The 19654-nt window shown below is 43.8% G+C and overlaps 2 protein-coding genes across 2 annotated transcripts in view; one reads left to right on the plus strand and one right to left on the minus strand.

The window, feature by feature from the left end:
• Positions 1-51: 51 nt before the first annotated feature.
• Positions 52-3723, plus strand: exorh (extra-ocular rhodopsin). Its single transcript, XM_029507380.1, has 5 exons — positions 52-686; positions 890-1058; positions 1240-1405; positions 1903-2142; positions 2840-3723. Exons 1-5 carry the CDS (start codon positions 326-328, stop codon positions 2960-2962), a joined length of 1059 nt encoding a protein of 352 aa, XP_029363240.1. The 5' UTR covers positions 52-325; the 3' UTR covers positions 2963-3723.
• Positions 3724-3982: 259 nt separating this feature from the next.
• plxnd1 (plexin D1) overlaps positions 3983-19654 on the minus strand; it is a 56803-nt gene continuing 41131 nt past the window's right edge. Inside the window, exons 21-36 of the mRNA XM_029506105.1 lie at positions 19417-19524; positions 17771-17883; positions 16649-16753; positions 15405-15535; positions 14069-14267; positions 13828-13974; positions 13516-13672; positions 13049-13152; positions 11241-11304; positions 9927-9961; positions 9199-9303; positions 8869-9032; positions 8626-8773; positions 6171-6311; positions 6000-6074; positions 3983-5007 (exon numbers count right to left, since the gene is read on the minus strand). Of these exons, the coding sequence (XP_029361965.1) occupies positions 4891-5007; positions 6000-6074; positions 6171-6311; positions 8626-8773; positions 8869-9032; positions 9199-9303; positions 9927-9961; positions 11241-11304; positions 13049-13152; positions 13516-13672; positions 13828-13974; positions 14069-14267; positions 15405-15535; positions 16649-16753; positions 17771-17883; positions 19417-19524 (1913 nt within the window). The 3' untranslated portion in view covers positions 3983-4890. The remainder of the gene's footprint in view (positions 5008-5999; positions 6075-6170; positions 6312-8625; positions 8774-8868; positions 9033-9198; positions 9304-9926; positions 9962-11240; positions 11305-13048; positions 13153-13515; positions 13673-13827; positions 13975-14068; positions 14268-15404; positions 15536-16648; positions 16754-17770; positions 17884-19416; positions 19525-19654) is intronic.

A 19654-nucleotide genomic window follows, 5' to 3' on the forward strand; every position in this document is an offset into this window, starting at 1 on the left:
CTATTCCTGGAGTTTTTTTCCTGTAATGCTTTTGTGTATGCAAGTGTGAAAGTGGGGGAGAGGGAGGACTGAGATTGAGTGTCTTAATTCCATCTCTGCTAACACTTTGCTCCTTGCACATCCCTAATCCGCCTGGCCTGTTAAAAAGGTGCCGCACCTCCTCAGGGGGCTGCAGAGCACACCTTAAGATCCATTCCTCCATCTGTCCCCCATTTGCACTTCAACGGCACAACAAGGATCCATCCAAGCATTCTGAGAAAAGGCACAGACTATTTTATCTGGTGTCAAGGTCTCAGGGGAAGAAAACGCATCTTCAACTGCAGCCATGAATGGCACAGAAGGACCCAACTTCTACGTCCCCATGTCTAATAAGACCGGGTTGGTTCGCAGCCCATTTGAGCACCCACAGTACTACCTGGCCGAGCCCTGGAAGTACTCTCTTCTGGCTGCATACATGCTGTTCCTCATCATCACTGCCTTCCCCATCAATTTCCTCACCCTCTATGTCACTGTCAAACACAAAAAGCTGAGGACCCCTCTGAACTTTGTGCTGCTCAACCTGGCGGTGGCCGACCTCTTCATGGTCGTTGGGGGCTTCACAGTGACTCTCTACACAGCCCTGCGTGGATATTTCATCTTAGGGGTCACTGGCTGCAACATTGAAGGATTCTTTGCCACGTTAGGAGGTAGGAGACGGAGCAGAGAGAGCATGTTGATGATTGTTACATCTTTCCTTTGTGTCTCATAATTGAAAATCTTTTCTAAGCATGTTTGAATGTAAAAGCGCATGAAATGTAAAATACTACCCAATCAATACAACCACAACAGCTGAATATAATTTTTGAATCCAAATGCTTTCTTTAAATCTAAATTTTTATCTGTGTCTCAGGAGAGATTGCACTCTGGTCCTTGGTGGTTTTGGCTGTTGAACGCTACATAGTGGTCTGTAAACCAATGACAAACTTCCGTTTTGGGGAAAAACATGCCATTGGTGGCCTGGGATTCACATGGGTCATGGCCCTGACCTGTGCTGCACCTCCTCTGTTTGGATGGTCCCGGTACTGTATGTTTCAGTGTCTTGACTGTGCTTGCTAGAATTACAGATATTAAAAAAAAAATTGCAGGTAATTTACACAATAGAATCACCTCTGAGAATATAGCTCAACATGTGGACGCACTGGATGGAAATGGAAATATTGTGCATAATACTGCATGGATTATTCTTTTGTGTGGATGCAGGTACATCCCAGAGGGAATGCAGTGTTCCTGTGGGATTGACTACTACACTCCCAAGCCTGAGATCAGAAACACCTCATTCGTCATATATATGTTTATCCTCCATTTCTGTATCCCCCTCGTCATCATTTTCTTCTGCTACAGTCGTCTGCTCTGCACTGTCCGAGCGGTAAGAACACCACTGTCAGATGTAACGTTAATAGTAAGGCTCTGATACCTTGTTTATCTCTATATTTTCTTTTTTACCTTAATCCCCTCCATGGGGAGACAAGCGCATCGCACAGCGAAGTCTCTGGAGATGTGAGGGATTTAATGGCTCAAGGACATTTCAGGAGGGCAGATTGTTGCCAGCGTGGCAGCTTATAGCCAGGTCATCAAAGCAGAAGGGCAGTCTGCCTGCTCACTGTGCTATCCTGATGCCCTCATTAATAATAAATTAACAACATTGATAATGTATTAGCAGCCATAAATAGATCAAAGAACTGGAAAAATGCCTCTTCCTTTGTGCTTTTAAAGGCTCAATCTAAAATAGTTCTTGACACGCACGCACGTATAAATGCAAATATCTCTGTAATGTATATTCAACTTGTACGTGTAGCATTTATATTTATACATGTATTATTTGACTTGGTAAAGAATTTGAAGCTTTTGTTTTGTTTTGTTCAGGCTGCAGCTCTGCAGCAGGAGTCTGAAACCACCCAGCGAGCTGAGAAAGAAGTGACCCGTATGGTGATTGTCATGGTCATCTCCTTCCTGGTGTGCTGGGTGCCCTATGCCAGTGTGGCCTGGTACATCTTTGCCAATCAAGGAATTGAGTTTGGACCCATATTCATGTCTGCTCCAGCCTTCTTCGCCAAGAGTGCTGCTCTGTACAACCCAGTCATCTACATTCTGCTAAACAGACAGGTATGTAAAGCAAATATTATTATGATTTTTTAATAGCGTACATTTAGGAGTACATACTCCAATAGTGCAGTACCAAACAATTCAAGGGTACTTGGCTTTACTTGAATCTCCCATTTTATAAATGATATCTTAACCTTTTTGTGTTATGACCTCATACTAAGAAAGTAGTGTTATACCTCTGAGGGTTGTAACAAGATTTACTGTGAGGCATATCAACCCCAAATCACACATAATAAAAAAACGAATATCCCAAAAAGTAATATTAGTTTTTATTTTAGCTTTTTTAAATTGTTATTTACTTATTCATTTGGACTGAAGTCATTATCATGGACCCCTCAGATTTTATTTGTGACACCTCGTTTAAGCACCTGTTGCCTAAACTACTGCTTTGCAGCTAAAGAAAGCAACTACAGCGGTGAAATGCTGCTCCTGTTGCATCAGTATCAATGAGTCTCATGGAGCTAATGAAACAATTCATCATTAAATGGGGAAGACATTTTCTATGTAGCAAGTTCTGTGTCCTTCTGAAATAGCAAATATACCTCTCATATAAAATTGTTGTACATGATTAGGATTTTGAATCCAGGCCTTTAGCTGGTAAGCTGTTAGTAGTATTTTTACTATTTAAATATTCTTCTGTCCTGATGTGAAGCTGTATCATAAATGTGGTTCAGATCTTCCTGTGTTTGTCCTGCAGTTCAGAAACTGCATGATCACCACGGTATGCTGTGGGAAGAACCCATTCGGAGATGATGAGGCCGCCGCCGCCACAAAGACCCAGACTTCATCTGTGTCCTCCAGCCAGGTGGCCCCTGCTTGACCTGCCCCACCTCCCTCAGCGTCCCATCTGTCCCTGAACACGTAGGGGCCCTCTACCGCCAGGCAGCAGTATGTTATATTGGCCTATCCTCTTGACTTAACTCTCCATGTGTCTTCACAGCAGCGACACAATCACACCTTTGGTAGGACTGAGCTGCTCAAGAGTCAGCATGTGCACTCTCAATCCATTTAATCGCGGCATGGAAAGTGTTCAGCTGGCTTCAGAGTTTAACCCCCGTATCAAAGGAGTGATGTCTGTGTGCTGATCCAACTGAACACGTTCCAATGTCCCCAGTGCACATAAAACAACATAATGGGTAAAAATCTAATACTGAAAACCATAATGTATGATTAAAGCCACAGCAACTCTTGTTCTAGTAATTGTTGCAGCTATATATCCCCCCAAAAATGCGCTTTGAACAATCACATTTATGGACAGTTGAAACCAATTATGAATTTGTGTAGATATTGTGAGTTTTTCTGAGGTCAGACAGCGCTGTCTGCTGGCCTCTCTGTTTCTCCTCTTGTCATTATGGTGATGAGACTGAGGTGGTTTGTTTATTCTTGGCATTAACTGAGACAAGAGTGTAAACAGATGGGCCAAAGGAGGTTCCTCCTGCAAGAGACTGTATGTATGTATGTGTGTGTGTGTGCGTGTGGAGTGTGTTCATAGGAGGTTGTCAGAACATCTGTGTGTGTGTGTGTGTGTGTGTTTAAGAGATATGGGGTTGTTATTCGGGGATATTTTTTTGTTCATTGTGTAAAGGCTAGGATCTTGTGGAAGTTGTTCTTTGTCCTGCAATAAAAACTAATCTAAACGTCTCCATAACCTTTCCCTTACTCGCTGCATCATGAGAATATTTACGAGGCTTTTTGACATGTTCCAGATGGTCGTTTGTGGGCTGTTGGGTGGCAGGCCAAGTCTAAATGGTTTTCAACTGTTGGAACTCTCACTGCTGAAAGGTATTTAAGAATTAGGCACTTTGAGACTTGCGTACAATAAATGTTGTCATCATTAGACACTTTAAAATCCTAAATACTGCAATTTATTTCACAAACGTAGACAAGTCATTTGGCATCACAAATACAGTCTCTCTTCAGATTATACTGAGGTCACATTTTTTTTCATAAATGTAAATTTCCCTCTTTTGAATTGATCATAATCCAACATGATAGTCATTCATTTACAAGCACACTGATAAACACTATACGGATGCAGCTCTTCCCAGTGAACTACATAACCTTTGATTTCATTAATTTCAGTCATTTATATTCCTCTCTTGCCTCCCCCTCAACCCATCATCAACCTGCAAAGCACATCGGCATGTATTGTTCAGAGCATCAATGAGAGCGAGTCACCCCTCTTCACGAATCACACCTGAGAACATTGCAGGCTTTAGGAGATGGGAGGAGTTCATCACGCTCCTCATCCCGATGAACAGGCCACTTGAAAGCATTATAACACATCTATAAATATTGCTATGGACATTATAATACAGTACAGTGCATCATTGGCTCGTTCCCTTCAGAAAAGGGCTCAGTGCGTTTAAGATTGCCACCAGGGCTTACTGAAGCTCCCAGCAACTGTAGACATCCACAAAAAAAAAAAAGCCTCATCTCCAAGTTCCTACACATTCGCTCTAAAGCATTGCTGAGCCAGACTGGAATTCTGTCCACGTCATGGGGAAGAAGTTGGGAAAATTCCTTGGCATTCTCAGATGGCAGGAGGACACCTCATAAAATGTGTAATGCTCGCATGGCAGGTTTAAGTCCGTTTCTCTGCCAGTTTCTGCGCTTGTCAGAGTCTTTGGGAATAATAACACTTAAGAAGGCTAACTCCACAGTGGCCCGACGTTCCGAAGTGACCATGTGGATGGGAGAAAGGCAGCTGTCAGCAGGAGAAAGAGCAAGAAGAACAGGATGGCAGGTTCAGGCTTCACTGCAGCACTCGTAGATGTTGTCCTCCACGAGGGCAATGACCTGCTCGAACTTGTGGTGCAGCTGAGTGCGCCTTGCAGTGGGGTTGGATTCCAGAGCGTTCACCACCTGAGACAAAGACACGGGTTGGTGGATAGAAAAGAAAAACAAAGATGACTTTCACTATTCTGTTGAGCATCCATGCATCTATCTATCTATCTATCTATCTATCTATCTGAGACAGGAAGGAAAATCAGCCACCTGCCTGGACATAGAAAGTGAAACGTGAGGGAAGGGGAGAGCAGCAGCGGAACGAGTGAAGTGCTTCAGCCCCTTCTCTCGCCTCCGTGCGTGCCTCCACACCACAAAAACCTTTGCACTTCACATATTTACAAAACCCACATCTGCTCTGTTTTTCATGCCCAATAGTTGTCACCGTGTCAGTGGGATTTTTAGGCTCTTAGCAACAGTGTGCTACCAGGCAGAGCGAAGTGAGCTGAGGCGAGAGAAAAGGCAATCAGGGGCCATTCACAGAGCTCTGTGAATCAGAGCCTAAGCCCTTGGCCCACGTCAGTACAGTAGCATGACAGTGGAAAGCAGCTAAACTGTATTATCATGAGGGTGCTCCATTAAGTCACAGTTGCCACTGACTAAGCCTCTCCAGAGAATAGTCACGTCAGTGAGGAGACCTGGGGGAGGACAGCAGGGGCTGGAAGCGGGCTAGTTCAAAGTGAAACGAGATATGAAGCTGCAATTTAACACTGTCATTAAACAGAAAGGGGCGGTGGATGCAGCCAAGGTAAACAGCAGGTTGTTTACTTCAAGTGAAAGGTATATGTGGGCTGGAAGGCAGGATTGGACACATTGAAGAGTGGCTGCTGCTTGGGAGATAGTACATATACTGTTTTTCCTCGAAACGCATCTAACAATAAGAGATTTTTATTTAAGGGATTTTGGGCTGTTTACTGGCGGATATATCTCTCATCATGCTCATGATCTTTCACAGTAATTTGCTGGGGGATGGCTGGGATTTTGTGGCTGTCGTAGAGCTTGTACACAAGTTACATGTCTAATCTGAATCCCAAAATTCAAAGAAGTAGCCTAAGAGTCTTTTTTCTTACCTGGTTTCTGTATCTTTTGGCATATTTGTAGATTTCTGTCAAGGCCAGATTGGTGTTGAATTCGTTTCTGTATTTCTGCAGGATAGACGACAGAGCATTGGATTAAAGTCAGAAAACAAACTTGCAGTAGCAGGCCAGGCTGCGAATAGACGGGCTGATCACTTTACTCACACGTGACTCTTGGGCTAGGTGAGCATTCATCTCCTGCTCGCTGAGAGGAGCCATTTCCTGTATCTGCTGATAATAGCACTGCACTCTCTTCTTATACTCGGGGATCTCCTTGGCATACAGCAGCTTGTTGGTTGGCGAGTCCTGGGAAGAAAACACATGCACACACAGATTTCATGTCAGAGTTTTAACTAATATTAATTTGGCACGATATGATGCCCTGGAACCAATCTGAAGCTTGACAGACTTGGAGATCACAGAGCTTTTGGCACACACTGAGTTACAAAACTGAACCCATCAAAAGAAAATTTCACAATATACAAACTGCTAATAGAGGGGGTGGTTGGAGTCAGACTCCCTTAATTATTAAATTTAGTCTGACGTGACATGTAATCACAAAGTTTTTGTGTAAATTTATGCCAATTTTTACTCCCATGTTACACATTTCAAAAGCAAAGACTTTACTTTCAATTCACTGCATTGACGTGAAAGTTACTTTGCAGATGACTTAAGAAACCACATGATAAGTCAAACGACCTGATGGATTGTTTATTATAGAATATATGAAGAAGCTAAAGCATTATTCTCATTGATCCAAAATTTAAAAAAAAAAAAATAAAAATCTTCTTTGGTAATATTTCAGTTTCCTTTCCACACAACAGGAGATTCAGGAAAAAAAAAGAAAAAGAAAAAAGAAAATAAAAAAGCCGGCGCAGGAGAAGAAACACTTCAGTGCGAACAATACTCCTTCATTCCTCTGCCACTCTCCATGGTCACGTCAAGCTCACACACTAATGTTTATTCAGGCAGGAAGAAAAGTAGAGGGGATAAGAGGTTGTGGGCATTTTCAGGTTTTAAGTGGTGACTACTGTTCCAAGTGAGTGTGTGTAGGTCTCTGTTTGCTGTGTGTGAGCAAAAGAGGAAGGGACAGAGAGAAAGTAGGGCAGGAAAGGAGGTACAAGAGACGGGCAGCCTCAGCTTTCAGCATCACTGAATGTGCTTACAGTGCACCTTAATATTTCTATGTGTCATGTGTTATTTGTGTCACCTAATGTACGTTTGTGCGTGAGCATGTTTGTGCGTGTTAAAGGTGCTGGGGGACTGAAAGGCTGCAGCCACAGTCACACCTTCTGAAAGGGAACCCTCTCTCTTCCTGTCCACATGATCACTTCCTGCTGTTACCCCATCTGTCTGGTAACCCCCCTGTGACCCCTTGGCCCTCCATGTCTGCATCTTGCCAGATAAGAGGGTTTCCGTGGAAACAGCTAGCGCTGCTTAGTTTCCTACCCCTGTTTCTCACCCCTGCTGTGCTAATCCAGACCCTGTACCCTTCACTGTCTTGGCCTGAGGCTGACACACACATTCATATACATGCACAAATAAGCACGGCTCGCACGCGGGGAAAATGTGCTGTGTGTCATGCCAGTCTCCTTGACCTGCAGGAGAGAATGTGGCCAGGTCCCTAAACCTGGTGACTCTGCAGCACTGAACTTTCAGAGCCAGCTGTGACATGTTAATGAGGAGGCTACAGACACATCATGTCTGGGTGCCCATAGGTATGTATCTGCCTGCATGGACATTTGAGTGCACTGGCTTTGGAAATGAGGTATATAAATCAGAGTGTTTCTCCGTGAAAGAATAGTATTATTTGATGAGTCCTCGACTTCCTCCAGGGAGGAAACTAGTCACAGAGAGAGACAGGAAGCAGAGCGTGCTCAGGGTCACGGTGTCTGAGGGATGAGACGGATTTGTGAGCAGTGAGGACATTGAAATGCACACACACACTCACACGCACACACACACATGTGACCTTGGATCAGCCGACTGGGCTGGAATAACATGAGCAGAGGTAGATGGAGTTGACAGTCTGAAGGCTTTGGGATGAGGGTTCACAGGGGTACTTGGGAGGTATGTCTGTGTCTGTGTGTGTGCGTGTGTGTGTGTGTGTGTGTGTGTGTGTGTGTGTGTGTGTGTGTGTGTGTGTGTGTGCGCGCGCGCGCGCGCGTGTAGAATAAATATATACACATATAGAAAGAGAGAGAGAGACAAGCGGAAAGACAGAAAGATGTGGCATGAGTCTCCCCAGGAGTGCCAGGAAGACAGATGAAGTGAAAAATACGTAGTGAATGACCATCCAGGCAGCTCGGCAGCATAGTGGTTAGCGCTGCTGCCCCACAATAAGAAGGTAGCGGGTTTGATTCATGGGCCTGGAGCCTTTCTATGTGCCGTTCTCCCCATGTCTGCGTGGGTTTCCTCCCACAGTCCAAAGACGTCATTTTTGGCTTAGCTAGTGACTCTAAATTGTCTGTAGGTCTGAGTGTGAGTGCGAGTGGTTGTTGGTCTCTGTCTCTCTGTGTGTTGGTTCACGCCAAAAGCCCCAAAACTTTGGGAAGACTAAGAAGAAGTGTCATTTTTTACTCAGGGACAGTGAAAGCTTTAAAATGATGGGCAGACTCACCTTGCCTAACTGCAGGTCGGAGATGGAGCAGGCATCTATGAAAGCCTGGGCGATAACAGACAGGCAGGCGTCCATGTGATCCGTCTTATCAATGTCAAACACGAACTGAGGATTCTTCAGGATGTTAACCCAGAAACGCAGAGGTAAACTGGACACAGGGAGGGTAAGATAAACTTTCTAAGCCACACACTTCCCCTGTGATGCAACCAAATGGGACTTTAATTGTATTGTCAGGTGTTCTACCTGTTGGTTTTCCAGATGTGCAGGGTGTCTGGGTCTGTGATGCCCCGTTTGTCTGCCTGTTCCTCCAGGAAGTCAAAGAAATATTTGACAGCCAGAGGAGGCCGGTCCGGGGGGATGCTTAGGATGGCCTGAAAGAGATCATCTAAGAACTTCTGAAGAGTTCCCTGTACAAGAAAAGGAAAAAGGCGGCTCATAAATACGCATAGACATTTTTTCATGTCATGTGATGGAATTTCTGTTTGGCTCCTCAGGCTAATACGGGTAATAAAACCATGAAATGGAACGATGACATAGATATGGCAACACAAGTGGTCTCCTGTTTCTGCACACCTTGGTCGACAGCAGCCGTGTCAAGTAGATTTCAGGCAGCACCTTCTTGCGGTTGCTCTGTCTGTGTGACTTCTTGGTCTCCATTAGCTCATCATGAGGTAGGACCTGGAACGCAACAAAGGCTGAAGGTCAACATACTGCACATAGGTTGAAGCAACAACTTCCCGCAGGACATGATAAATGAAAGCTCCATTGTCCCTGCTGTCTCAGCTGCCAGAGGGGAATTCTCAGTTTTATGATGTGACACATGATCCAGAAATCACATCAGGGTATTTTGCACACTTACTAACAGGCAGAATTGGGAAGTGACGGGGGTTAGGGAAATGTCTTTTTTTTTCATTTTGCTGTGTACAGGATCCTATCTCTGGCTTGCTCATACAGGCCTAAATGGAGTTAAGGGAAAGAAAAATCAGCCAAATTCTATCTACGTGTGTCAAAAAAGGACTACAGAGGTGTCCTGTAAAACTAACTATTCACCCGGCAAATTGTGTTCCAAGGAACTCATTATTCTAAAGTCAAAGGGCCCATATCTTGGCTGACGTTTATAAAAGAGCTTAAGGAGCATTAGTGCTGTCATGTCCTCTCAGCAGCTTTCCTTTTCACCTTTGTTCACCCTCATTCTCTCTGTTATGGGGCCTTCTCTTGGCTGACTAACATTGACACACACAGGAAAAGCACTGGCAATCACCTTCGGGAAATGCTCCGATTATGTATTTGGAGGTACTCACCAAATGTACATACTTCTCCGTATCCAGATCTTTGACTGAGGAGAAACATGCAAAAAAAGGAAACACAGCATGAAACAATGTGCAATCAGCATGTTCGAGTCCTGAAAGAATGAGAGGAGACAGGAGGAGGGAACGCAGAGGTGTGTGACAGATAGAAAGGAGAGGAAAAAAAAAACAAGGGGGAGATTGACAGGAGAGCAGGAGAGATAGAGTACTTGCGAGAGGAGAAAGTGATTAAGGTGGACTGTGGGCCGGTAGGGGAGGGGAGCTGTCTGAGAGAATGAAAAAGAAAGATTACGAGTGAAAGGAGAGAGAAAGGAAAGAGATTAAGGGAGACAGACACACAGGGTCCGTGATTGGCTCTGGAGCCAGTGTAATGAGATGGTAATTCTCGGCCAACGCTGGGAAGGAGCATTAAACCTTGCTGGTTTATATATAGGTCTAAACACAAACACGCCCATACACATGCAGAAGCACATAGAGAGATGCATGCAGACACATGTCCAAACACAAGCATCAATGCAGACACAAACAAATACAGTAAATGATTACACACACCAGCAAAAACAAAGACAGGCATTTGTTTCACAGACACACAAAAAACGCACACACCGAGCATATTCTTATTGCAGGTTGAGCTGCCAGAGATTCTCCTGCCCAGCGGGCCTCAGGCCAGACCCTCAACACCGATCAGAGGCAGGACAGTGTTCTATATTAGCCAGGGAGCACTACAGCATCATAACACCCCCTTGACGCTTTGAAGCCAAAGCCAGGTTTGGTCGACATAAGCCTATTTTTGGCCCTGTATTACTGAGGGGAGAGGCTTTGAGGGACGTACTCCGAGCAGAACTGAGCTCTGGTCTGGTACTGATTATAGAAGTTAGACCTTAGACAATGAATGGACAAGCCCATTAAAGTCTGCATGTAAACTCATCTGTCAACAGGCAGGACAGTCATTATTTTCCAACTTGTGGCTGGACAACAGTCCAACATGTGTCACATTTTAACCCACAAGCTGACATTTGTTAATGCATTACATCTAGAACGTGGAAAGGAGCTCTACATTAGGCAGTAGCATAACCTCAACGCATATGTGTTGTGATTTGTGAGGTGCAAGTGTTTGGATGGCTGCTGTGCCTTTTGGGGATGAAGGGTGTGTGGTTTCATTCATGCTTACATGAGTGTGTCATGTCCTCGTGGTCAACTAAGCATGTACTGTTCCTTGTGATCGAGTGAGTGTGTGTATTTATCCAAGCGGCGGTGAGTGTGGGCGACAAAATGACGGAGAGTGGGTGTGTTTTGAAGGTGACGTACCTCTCCCCAGAGTGTTGTCTTTCTTGTCTTTCATGCTCATGGCCAGTGATGCCCCTTCTGGGATCTGCAAAGGGAGAGAAGAAAGAGAAAGGCAGGAAGGAGGAAAGATGAGAGAGGGCACGGGGTCAGGGGTGAGCTGGGGTGCACCAGCACAGCATCATTAAGCATGACCTCCACGCAAGTGTGGCTTTGAGAGGCACGTGTGTTTGTGCGTATGCGTGTGTGGTGTCCTTGCATGCATGTAGACTGGTGGCAAGTCTGCGGGAGCCTGGCTGGGCCCATTAAAGTCAAGCCGTGGTGAAATGGATTGAACAGCCTTGCCAGTGAACCCAGACTGTTAGTACAAGCTACAGCTCGCTGCTTTCACAGCTCTGTCCCCATGGCTCAGCGAAAACTAAACAGAACACTTAGCAAATACAGGTAACGGGTCAAAGGTCAAGGCACACTCACGCACAAATAAATAGAGACATAAACAACACACATACGGACTCTTAACGGGCTACCAGTGCATGGCGTTATATTTGTTCCATATCTGTTAAAAGTTGGTTCTGGGTAAGTGTGACTTTAAGTACACGCTTTTTCTATCAACTAATGTAAAACTTTGAATTAAATGTTCACAATTACAAATTATTATCTTTGCATCTTGTGCACATGCAACTACAAATTGATGAAACAAGGATAATGCTGAGTGCATTCTTGTATATTTATAATTATATTTATGATTTTATACGCTGTGGGATGCTGTGTATGTTCAATCTGTTTATTTTAAACACATATTTTAAGCAAATATATTAACTACAAGACAAATTATTTAAACTGACTTACAAATTATGATTTATTTTAGTATTTAGGTAAAAAAAAACTTACTTATTCTCATTTTCTGATGGGGGAATGTTTCTCTGTGATCACATTAGTGAGAGTAAAATTCCATACAGTTCAGTGGAAGAGCTTTAGGGAGCTTTAGGGGGGCTCAAACGCACAACTAGATTCTCTCCAGAGACAAGGCTTGTTCTGTAGGAACTAGACTGAGATAGACTGATCTCAACATCATACAATTTGTATGATTTAAAAGGAAAGGGTGGGCACACAAAATATAAGAATTGTAAGAAGCTAATGGATAAACTAGACCTATTCATTACACCTAGTGACTAACATGAGCAGTATTCATATTTCCAAACATGTAGATGAAGTGGAAAAAAAAAACAAAACAAAACACTACTAAATTGCATTATTCCTAATTTAAATAAACGTCCCCAGTTATTTTCGAGGTATTATAAGTTACTTGTAAATTCTTGCTGAATGGTCAAACAGTTTCAGAAGCCCCCTCCCCCACATCTATCATTTTTTTTTTTTTTTTTTTGCAACAGGCCAACAGTCACTCTCAAAGGGACCATCCTTTCTGGCAGACCTCAGTCAAAAAATATGCTGCTCAGCAGTTGAGTCATACTACCTTCCTGAAAATTTTGCACTTTATCATCAGCTGTCAGAAATGGCCATTTGATGAATATTACTCAAACTTTATTGTACTATATGTGTATATAGTCAGCCTAACTGAACTTCTGTCTTGTACTGTATGTCTAAATTCAGACGAAGCGCCGGAGTGCTCCTTCGCAGCTAAGCTGGCGTGAATGACCTGTACAACGCAATCAGAAAAAAAACGCATCGTCCACCTGAGCATACAAGAGGAACAGCCTCCAGCTAAATGTATAGCAGAGAGTATTCTCCAGAGGATCCTGAAATTATCACCTTCAGAGCCCCCACTGTTACAATGGCAGAGATACACAGGCACATCTCACGCAAACACACACCTGGTAATGGAAGACTGTGTTGAGCTTCTTGCGTCCATCCTCCATCACTGAGGAGTTATCAAGGTCCTGCAGAAGTTTACTGTTGCTACCAGAGTCAAACCACTCTGGAGGTAACAAAAAGCAGAAAGGGGGAGGACAGTGATATCAGACAATTCCATCCTAAATTTGGAAAAGAATATATGTGAGACGGACTGCAGCTACACTCTAACTTTCCATGTCATGACCTGTGGAAATATTCTCAGGCCATTAATCAAATCAGCTCTGCAGGCTGCCCAGCTTTTGAAAGCAATAACTCTTTGTGATTATGACTGTACACTCTCCTCAATGCATTCTGTCATTTATTATATTGCAGCCTCAGGTTAGTTGAGTTTCATGAGAAGAATTGACCTTTTGCAAAGGAGATTACTATATCTCAGATGGGTGGGCATAGGAGGGGATGAAAATAATCAGAGAAAATGTGCTCTTACCCAGGTCTACATCCTCGGCTCGGGGCCACTGGGAGAATGGCAGGTTTTTATAAAAGGCTTCTATGATTTTTTCCTTCACCTGGCAGATTGTGTCTGTGTTCATGACCCTGACAGACAGCGAGTCCATGCCACAGCCCTGGAATGACACGTTGATGTTCTGCGAAAGCAAATGCAGAGGAATACACTTCACAACCTTTTCAATTCCGTTATGATTGAGACCTTACTAATTGAACACATAAGTCTGACAATGACCTCTGTTCAGCAAAACCGAGGCTGTGGAGGATAAATATACATGTATGTGAGGTATCAAACCTGTGGCTTGGCCTCAATATTTTCCCGGAGTAGCCACTCCTCGTTGAGAGTGTAGCGGGCTTTCCCTGTGATGGCGTCTATAGATCCTTTGTTAATCTGTTGCTTGATTGCGCACAGCAGCAGGAAGAAAGGCTCACCCACAGTTTCCTGAAGAATGTGAGAGGTGGAGTCAGACCTGTGGCAAATATTTATTCTAATCGGCCTCATTGCTTTCCACAGCCTTGTTCTTTTCCATCCTCACCTTGAGGTAGCTGTACATGCAAATGGACATCCAGTTGGTCAGCATTTTCTCCACGACAGACTCAGTACGGCGCAACATCAGTTTGGGGTTCTTTGAGGCCGAAGCATCAATCAGGTCCACCAGCAGATCTTTCATTATGCTGGTGTAATACTCTAGTTTACCATGAAGGGCGATGGTGAGCAGAGACGCCAGGCTGCATCTGATGGATGGGAAAACAGATTAATGAGGAGACAGATGAGCAAAAACAGTCTTTGCAAACATGCCCTGTCAGTGTGTGTGGTCAGTGTCAGATAAAAACATACATTAGTGGAACAACAACAAGGTTCACTCCTCCCCACGGCACCTGTGACTGCAGAGCCAAATAAAAGGCTGATCTAATGCAGGGAGTGTCGGGGTGACTAAATCCAGAGGTGCAGGGGATTTCCCGAACAAAGCCTCAGTAATCCAGGAGAAAGAGACTACATCAGTCACTTAGTGCTGATGCGAAGTTGGCACAGGGATGAGGTCTGGAATTTCTCAGTTTCTCCACAATGACTGGCTAGTTTTAGGGAGACTGGAGCAATTACAGCGATGTGTGACCAAGATAGGTGAAGATGGTGTTGCTAATGTTGTTTTTTCTAGCTAAAAATAGATTCATGAGAGGTTAAAAAAAAAAAGAGTGAACAAATTGAGAAATCTGTATAATGTAATTCCACTAACACAACATGAAAAAACAAAACAAAACAAAACTGTTGGTCTTTGGTTGAAACTACTTGTGGTCGTGGTGTAGGACACTTGGTAACCCTATATACTTTCTTTTCTTTTAGCTCTGATTGTGGTCTCTATCAGCTTCCATTAACTGGATTTGTATCAGCTCAACGCTTCTTCACTGGTTGGTTGCTTAGTGTGCATGTTTGCCATCGGATGCTAGCGGTTAGAGTTACACAGTGGATTTTTCCACCAAAACAGATGTCTACTGTGGTCAGTGACCAGGATGACTTGAGCAATGAGAATAAACCAAAGATTAGAGTCATGGGTTCAAAAACCAAAACAATGAGATGAAAGACAGCAAAACACTATGTGGAGATGAGACAGACACAAAGTTGGGTGCTAATTCACTGTTGGTGTATCAGTGCGACCAATACGACCTGAAATGAATATTCAGTGTAGCGGTTTTAAAAAATACCTAACAATATCCTACCACTGCTAAATTCAACATGAAAAGTGACCATGCAGGTGAAATAAGCTTCTCACAGTTGTGTGAAGAAATTCTACTGATCTGACGGCCTGGAGTCAATCTAGTAAGATGTTTTATTTTCTGTCAACTCTGTCAACATTTACTGGTTGAAGCGGTTACCTGTCTCGCACTGCAAAGTCCTTCTGCTGCTCCAAGGCATGGACAAACGTGATCAGGAAGTGTTTGTTATTGAGAAGCGTGGAGAAAAGGGTTATGCCTTCTTCAATATTAGGCCTTGTTGTGTTGGAGGCCTGATGACAGAAGAGAAAAGGGGTGGGTGTGAAACAATTATTCCTGTGCGCGATTTCACCTAAACTACATTAAACACCTGCTGTGCCTTCCCTAATCTATTTTACCATGTCTCTTCTCAAGTGACCCATAAAGTGAACATTTCATCCTTCTATCATCGCTCTTCCCTCTGTTTCCTATGGCACATCCCTCTCTGGTCCTCTGTTTGGTATCCGTATCTCATGCTCGAGTCCCTGACTGTGTGCGATTGTCCCCGAATGTGCCGAGTCGGCTTAATGAGTATGGTCTATCTATGGGTGCGACTAAGCAGCAGTGTGATGGAGTCTTCCCCCTGGACTGCAGCCATATGGTGTGGTTTGCAGCCTGACAGAAGGAGAACAGGGGTGTCCATTAAGATAAATGCTCGCCTGTGAGATTTATTTGCTGTGACCTGGAAAACACTTCCTGGGAAGACAAAGTGGATCCAAGGCACTTCATCACCGTTAGACAGTCTCCCCTGGCTGCCGACCCAAAACTAGCGCTGCAATCGTTACTTTCTCTCTTTCTAATGTGCGCACATACACTTGCAAGTGCTTTCACTTTCTGCGCACATTCACACTGGGGGTGTGTGAAAATGCATATTGCCTCTCCCACTCTCTTCATAACTCTCACTCCCATCTGCCCCTCCATTACACACACACACACACATAACAATGACGAGAGATGGATTTCAATGAATAGCACACTGCTTGGTTGTCCAAAAGCCAGTGGGAAGTGTGTCAACAACCAGTAACTTGTGGACTGTGTGTTGTTTGACAAGCAGAAAATCACTCATTACAAGCCAATGAATTCCACACATTAGTATTCACGCATGCACACATATACAAAAGCATGAAATTGCACACAAACGCATACAGTATACTGACGTGTTCCACATTCATTACATCAAACACGCAAAGACAAAAACATGCCATGTGCCTTTCTTTACTCCTCCTCAACAAGTCCACAGTGAAGCTTTAGTAAGCTTCAGCGTGACCCAGTTGAGAAAGAAGGGAGTAAAAAAAGAACCCGAATCAAGGCACTCTGGCAGAAGGAAGTGCAACTTAACTCAACATCCTAATGGTTTAACCCCTCACCTGCCAGTCCTGAAGGAGCGGGTGAGTCTCTGGCAGTGCTCGAGGGCCCAGTGCATCATTCTCATAGACGGGCTGGACCAAACTCTTCTCATAATCTGAACACATCTGAAACACACACAAACATACACAGAAAACCCTGATACAAAGCTCCGCTGATAAACACAGACACATAGATAGACAGGGGAAAGAAGAAGAGATGGCCTTGAGACGTTGGCTGTAATTTTGCCATCTGGAACCAAAGGGCCTTGAATAGACTCCGACTCACCATGAAAAGGAAAGATGACACTGTGACACAAAATGTCATGAGCCTTAATGGCTTTAGAGACAAACTGACCTAGAGCTAAGAGGCAGCCTTTCAACATAGACTGTCATTTCAGGACAGCTACATTTGGCTGGTATTTTAACTGTGTCTAAGTGTAACACTGCTTTGTGTATGTGTGTGTAATCTTAGAGAACCAGAAGCTGTAGTGGAAAAACAAGTTGGGCGTTTTCTGTCTTATGGAAAGACAATACCAAAGTAGCAACGCTTGAGTTTATGTTTCCTTCTATGCGACTCTTAAACACTCTCCCCACTCACTTCCTTCACAACCCAAAGACAGTGTTCAGTGTCCACTGCAACAAGCCAGTGAGACTGAAATTGCACAAGAGCATGTATACTTGCAAAACTGTGTGGGTGTGTGAGCTGAGTGAAGAGTGTGTTTTGAGAAATCAGGGGGGAAAGTTTCCTTGTCACAGTGCCCGCCATTGTTCTGTCTCCTTGAAAGTCCATGCCTGTGGTTGGAAGACAAAGCCTGCTGAGTGCTGTCTGTCTGTACCGGTGGAAAAACACCCACCCACAGATAGACCCACAGTCTACCTTCGGGGTGGATCGCACATCAGAAAAATGCTTACCTATAGAAAACACATTAACTCTCCAGCAGGGTGCCAAACTGAGGCACACTTCCCTAGACGACTACTATATGTTTAAAGGTTCCAGGGTGAATTCTTATCCTGCATATTACTGGCAGTGGGAAAAGTTAAATAGGACATGAAGGTGGACAAAATTGAAAGCCCCATTGAGAAAAATGGCATTGTCACAATGCAAGGTAAAATCAGATAGTGAAGAAAAATAGGGTTTCTCACCTTGGGGAAGAAGGTCCGTGTGACAAACTGTTTATACTCCAAGAAGGGGATGCCCTGGCTGCGATTCAACTCCTTGGTTAGATCTGTCATGTCCGTCTGCAGCTCTGCAAATCCTGAACAGAAATGTTCATAAATCATGGGATTGTTTTTAAACCACAGTGCTTTAATATAGCTGGCTCATTAAGCTTCATTTGTTGCTAAGCAAAACAAGTCAGAAATCAGCTTGCAGGCTAATGCAATGAATCGAAAATTCTTCCAAGCTTTAGATGGAACACATTGCATCGTTTAATTTCTTAGACCTGGTGTCATGCTCTGGTTCAGTACTAAATATACCAAACGCTAATCCTCTGATCTTTCTCTCTTCTCCCTCCTCTTTGTGAGATTGTGCAGCTCAGCACAGCACACTCACAAATATTTACCAAATGACAAATCAGAGCAGCCAAATCCAGTCTGAGGCCTCATCCAAAACATGTGTGCAGGCTGAGGTTTACATGCGAAAACAGCATCAGCAAGTCCACACACTGGGTTTAATCTGCTTGCTAATATTGTAGCCACTTTATTGGGGTAGCATGTTCTTGGAGAGGATAATGTTCTCCTCTAATGAGACACTGGAGATCCCTTTATGGAAAAGTGCTTCCTGTAGCAGGATGAGAGACATATTTAGGTTACAGTACCAGTTTCTTCACACTGTTTGTGCAGAAAAAAGGCAATACCAAACCTAAGGGATTTAAAACATATTTCCTCACTCCTGCAGGTTATTTATCCCCCTGCTTGCTGAAGTGTCCTCCAAACCACCAGTCAGTTCACAACATCTACTTCTGATTAGACACAGGGCTGGATACCAAAACCTCCCATCTGCCTCTTTTCAGACAATCCCTCCCGTTTCTTAACCTGGAATATATCCATTTCCCACAGTTTGTCGCTCGTCCTTGTTTTGCTTTTATCGCATCTTTCCGATTAGCAAAACTATCCCTTGCTTTTTGCATGCTCCCCTTGAGCTCGCCCACGAATCTATCCTTGTCTTGTGACTAAATAACCTCTCGTCTCCTCCTCTCCCCCTCCCCACTCTTCTGCTTTTCCTCGGACTCGTGGCCCTGACTCTTGCTCCTATCACTTCCTCCCTCCATTTCTCTTTCTCTATCCGTCCCCCTCCATCTCTACACCATAAATCTGGTTGCTCAGACGTGCAGTGGCCTTCACACGGCTTTACTCTAATGACCTAGACACACACAAATACACACTGACACAGGGATGAACAAACACATAAATACACACGCAGACCTTGTTCGTGTAGTGGAGACATAGCCAAAGCGATGTGACCACTGAGTGTGTCTGTGTGTGACTGATCATTTGTCAGACTCTGTATTTTATGAGTCACACTTACTAGGCACAAATCTGTCAACCGTTATATCCCCCTCCCACCTTATGGCAGAAAAAAAATCTCAAACAAACACACATTTTACAGACGACACACACAGACATGTGCAAATAGATATATATACAAATATATGTGATCAATATTTTTGTCTTCTTTTTTCTTGTCAGTTGACACAAACCATTATTTGTCATCTAACACACTGTAATGGTGTGTGTTTGTGTTTTTTTGTTTTTTTTTTGTGTATGTGTGTGCTGTTTTGTAAGAATACCTTTACGGATCTCCTCTCTGATCTGGGACTCCATCTCCTCCATTTGGAGCAGAGTTTTCTGCCAGTAGCGTTCTGCCCTTCGACTCTTTGTGCAGTAAACTACAAGAGCTGAAAAAGCAAAAGCAAAAAAAAAAAACAACAAACAAACTGTTATCACACTAACAGCTTCCACTAAATTAGAAACATAATAATCAGAACCGGAACTGAGTCTCAAAGATTTTGAGACCATGAAATTATG

The sequence above is a fragment of the Echeneis naucrates genome, chromosome 7 (genome assembly GCF_900963305.1).
Source record: "Echeneis naucrates chromosome 7, fEcheNa1.1, whole genome shotgun sequence".
In the NCBI taxonomy this organism is placed as follows: domain Eukaryota; kingdom Metazoa; phylum Chordata; class Actinopteri; order Carangiformes; family Echeneidae; genus Echeneis; species Echeneis naucrates.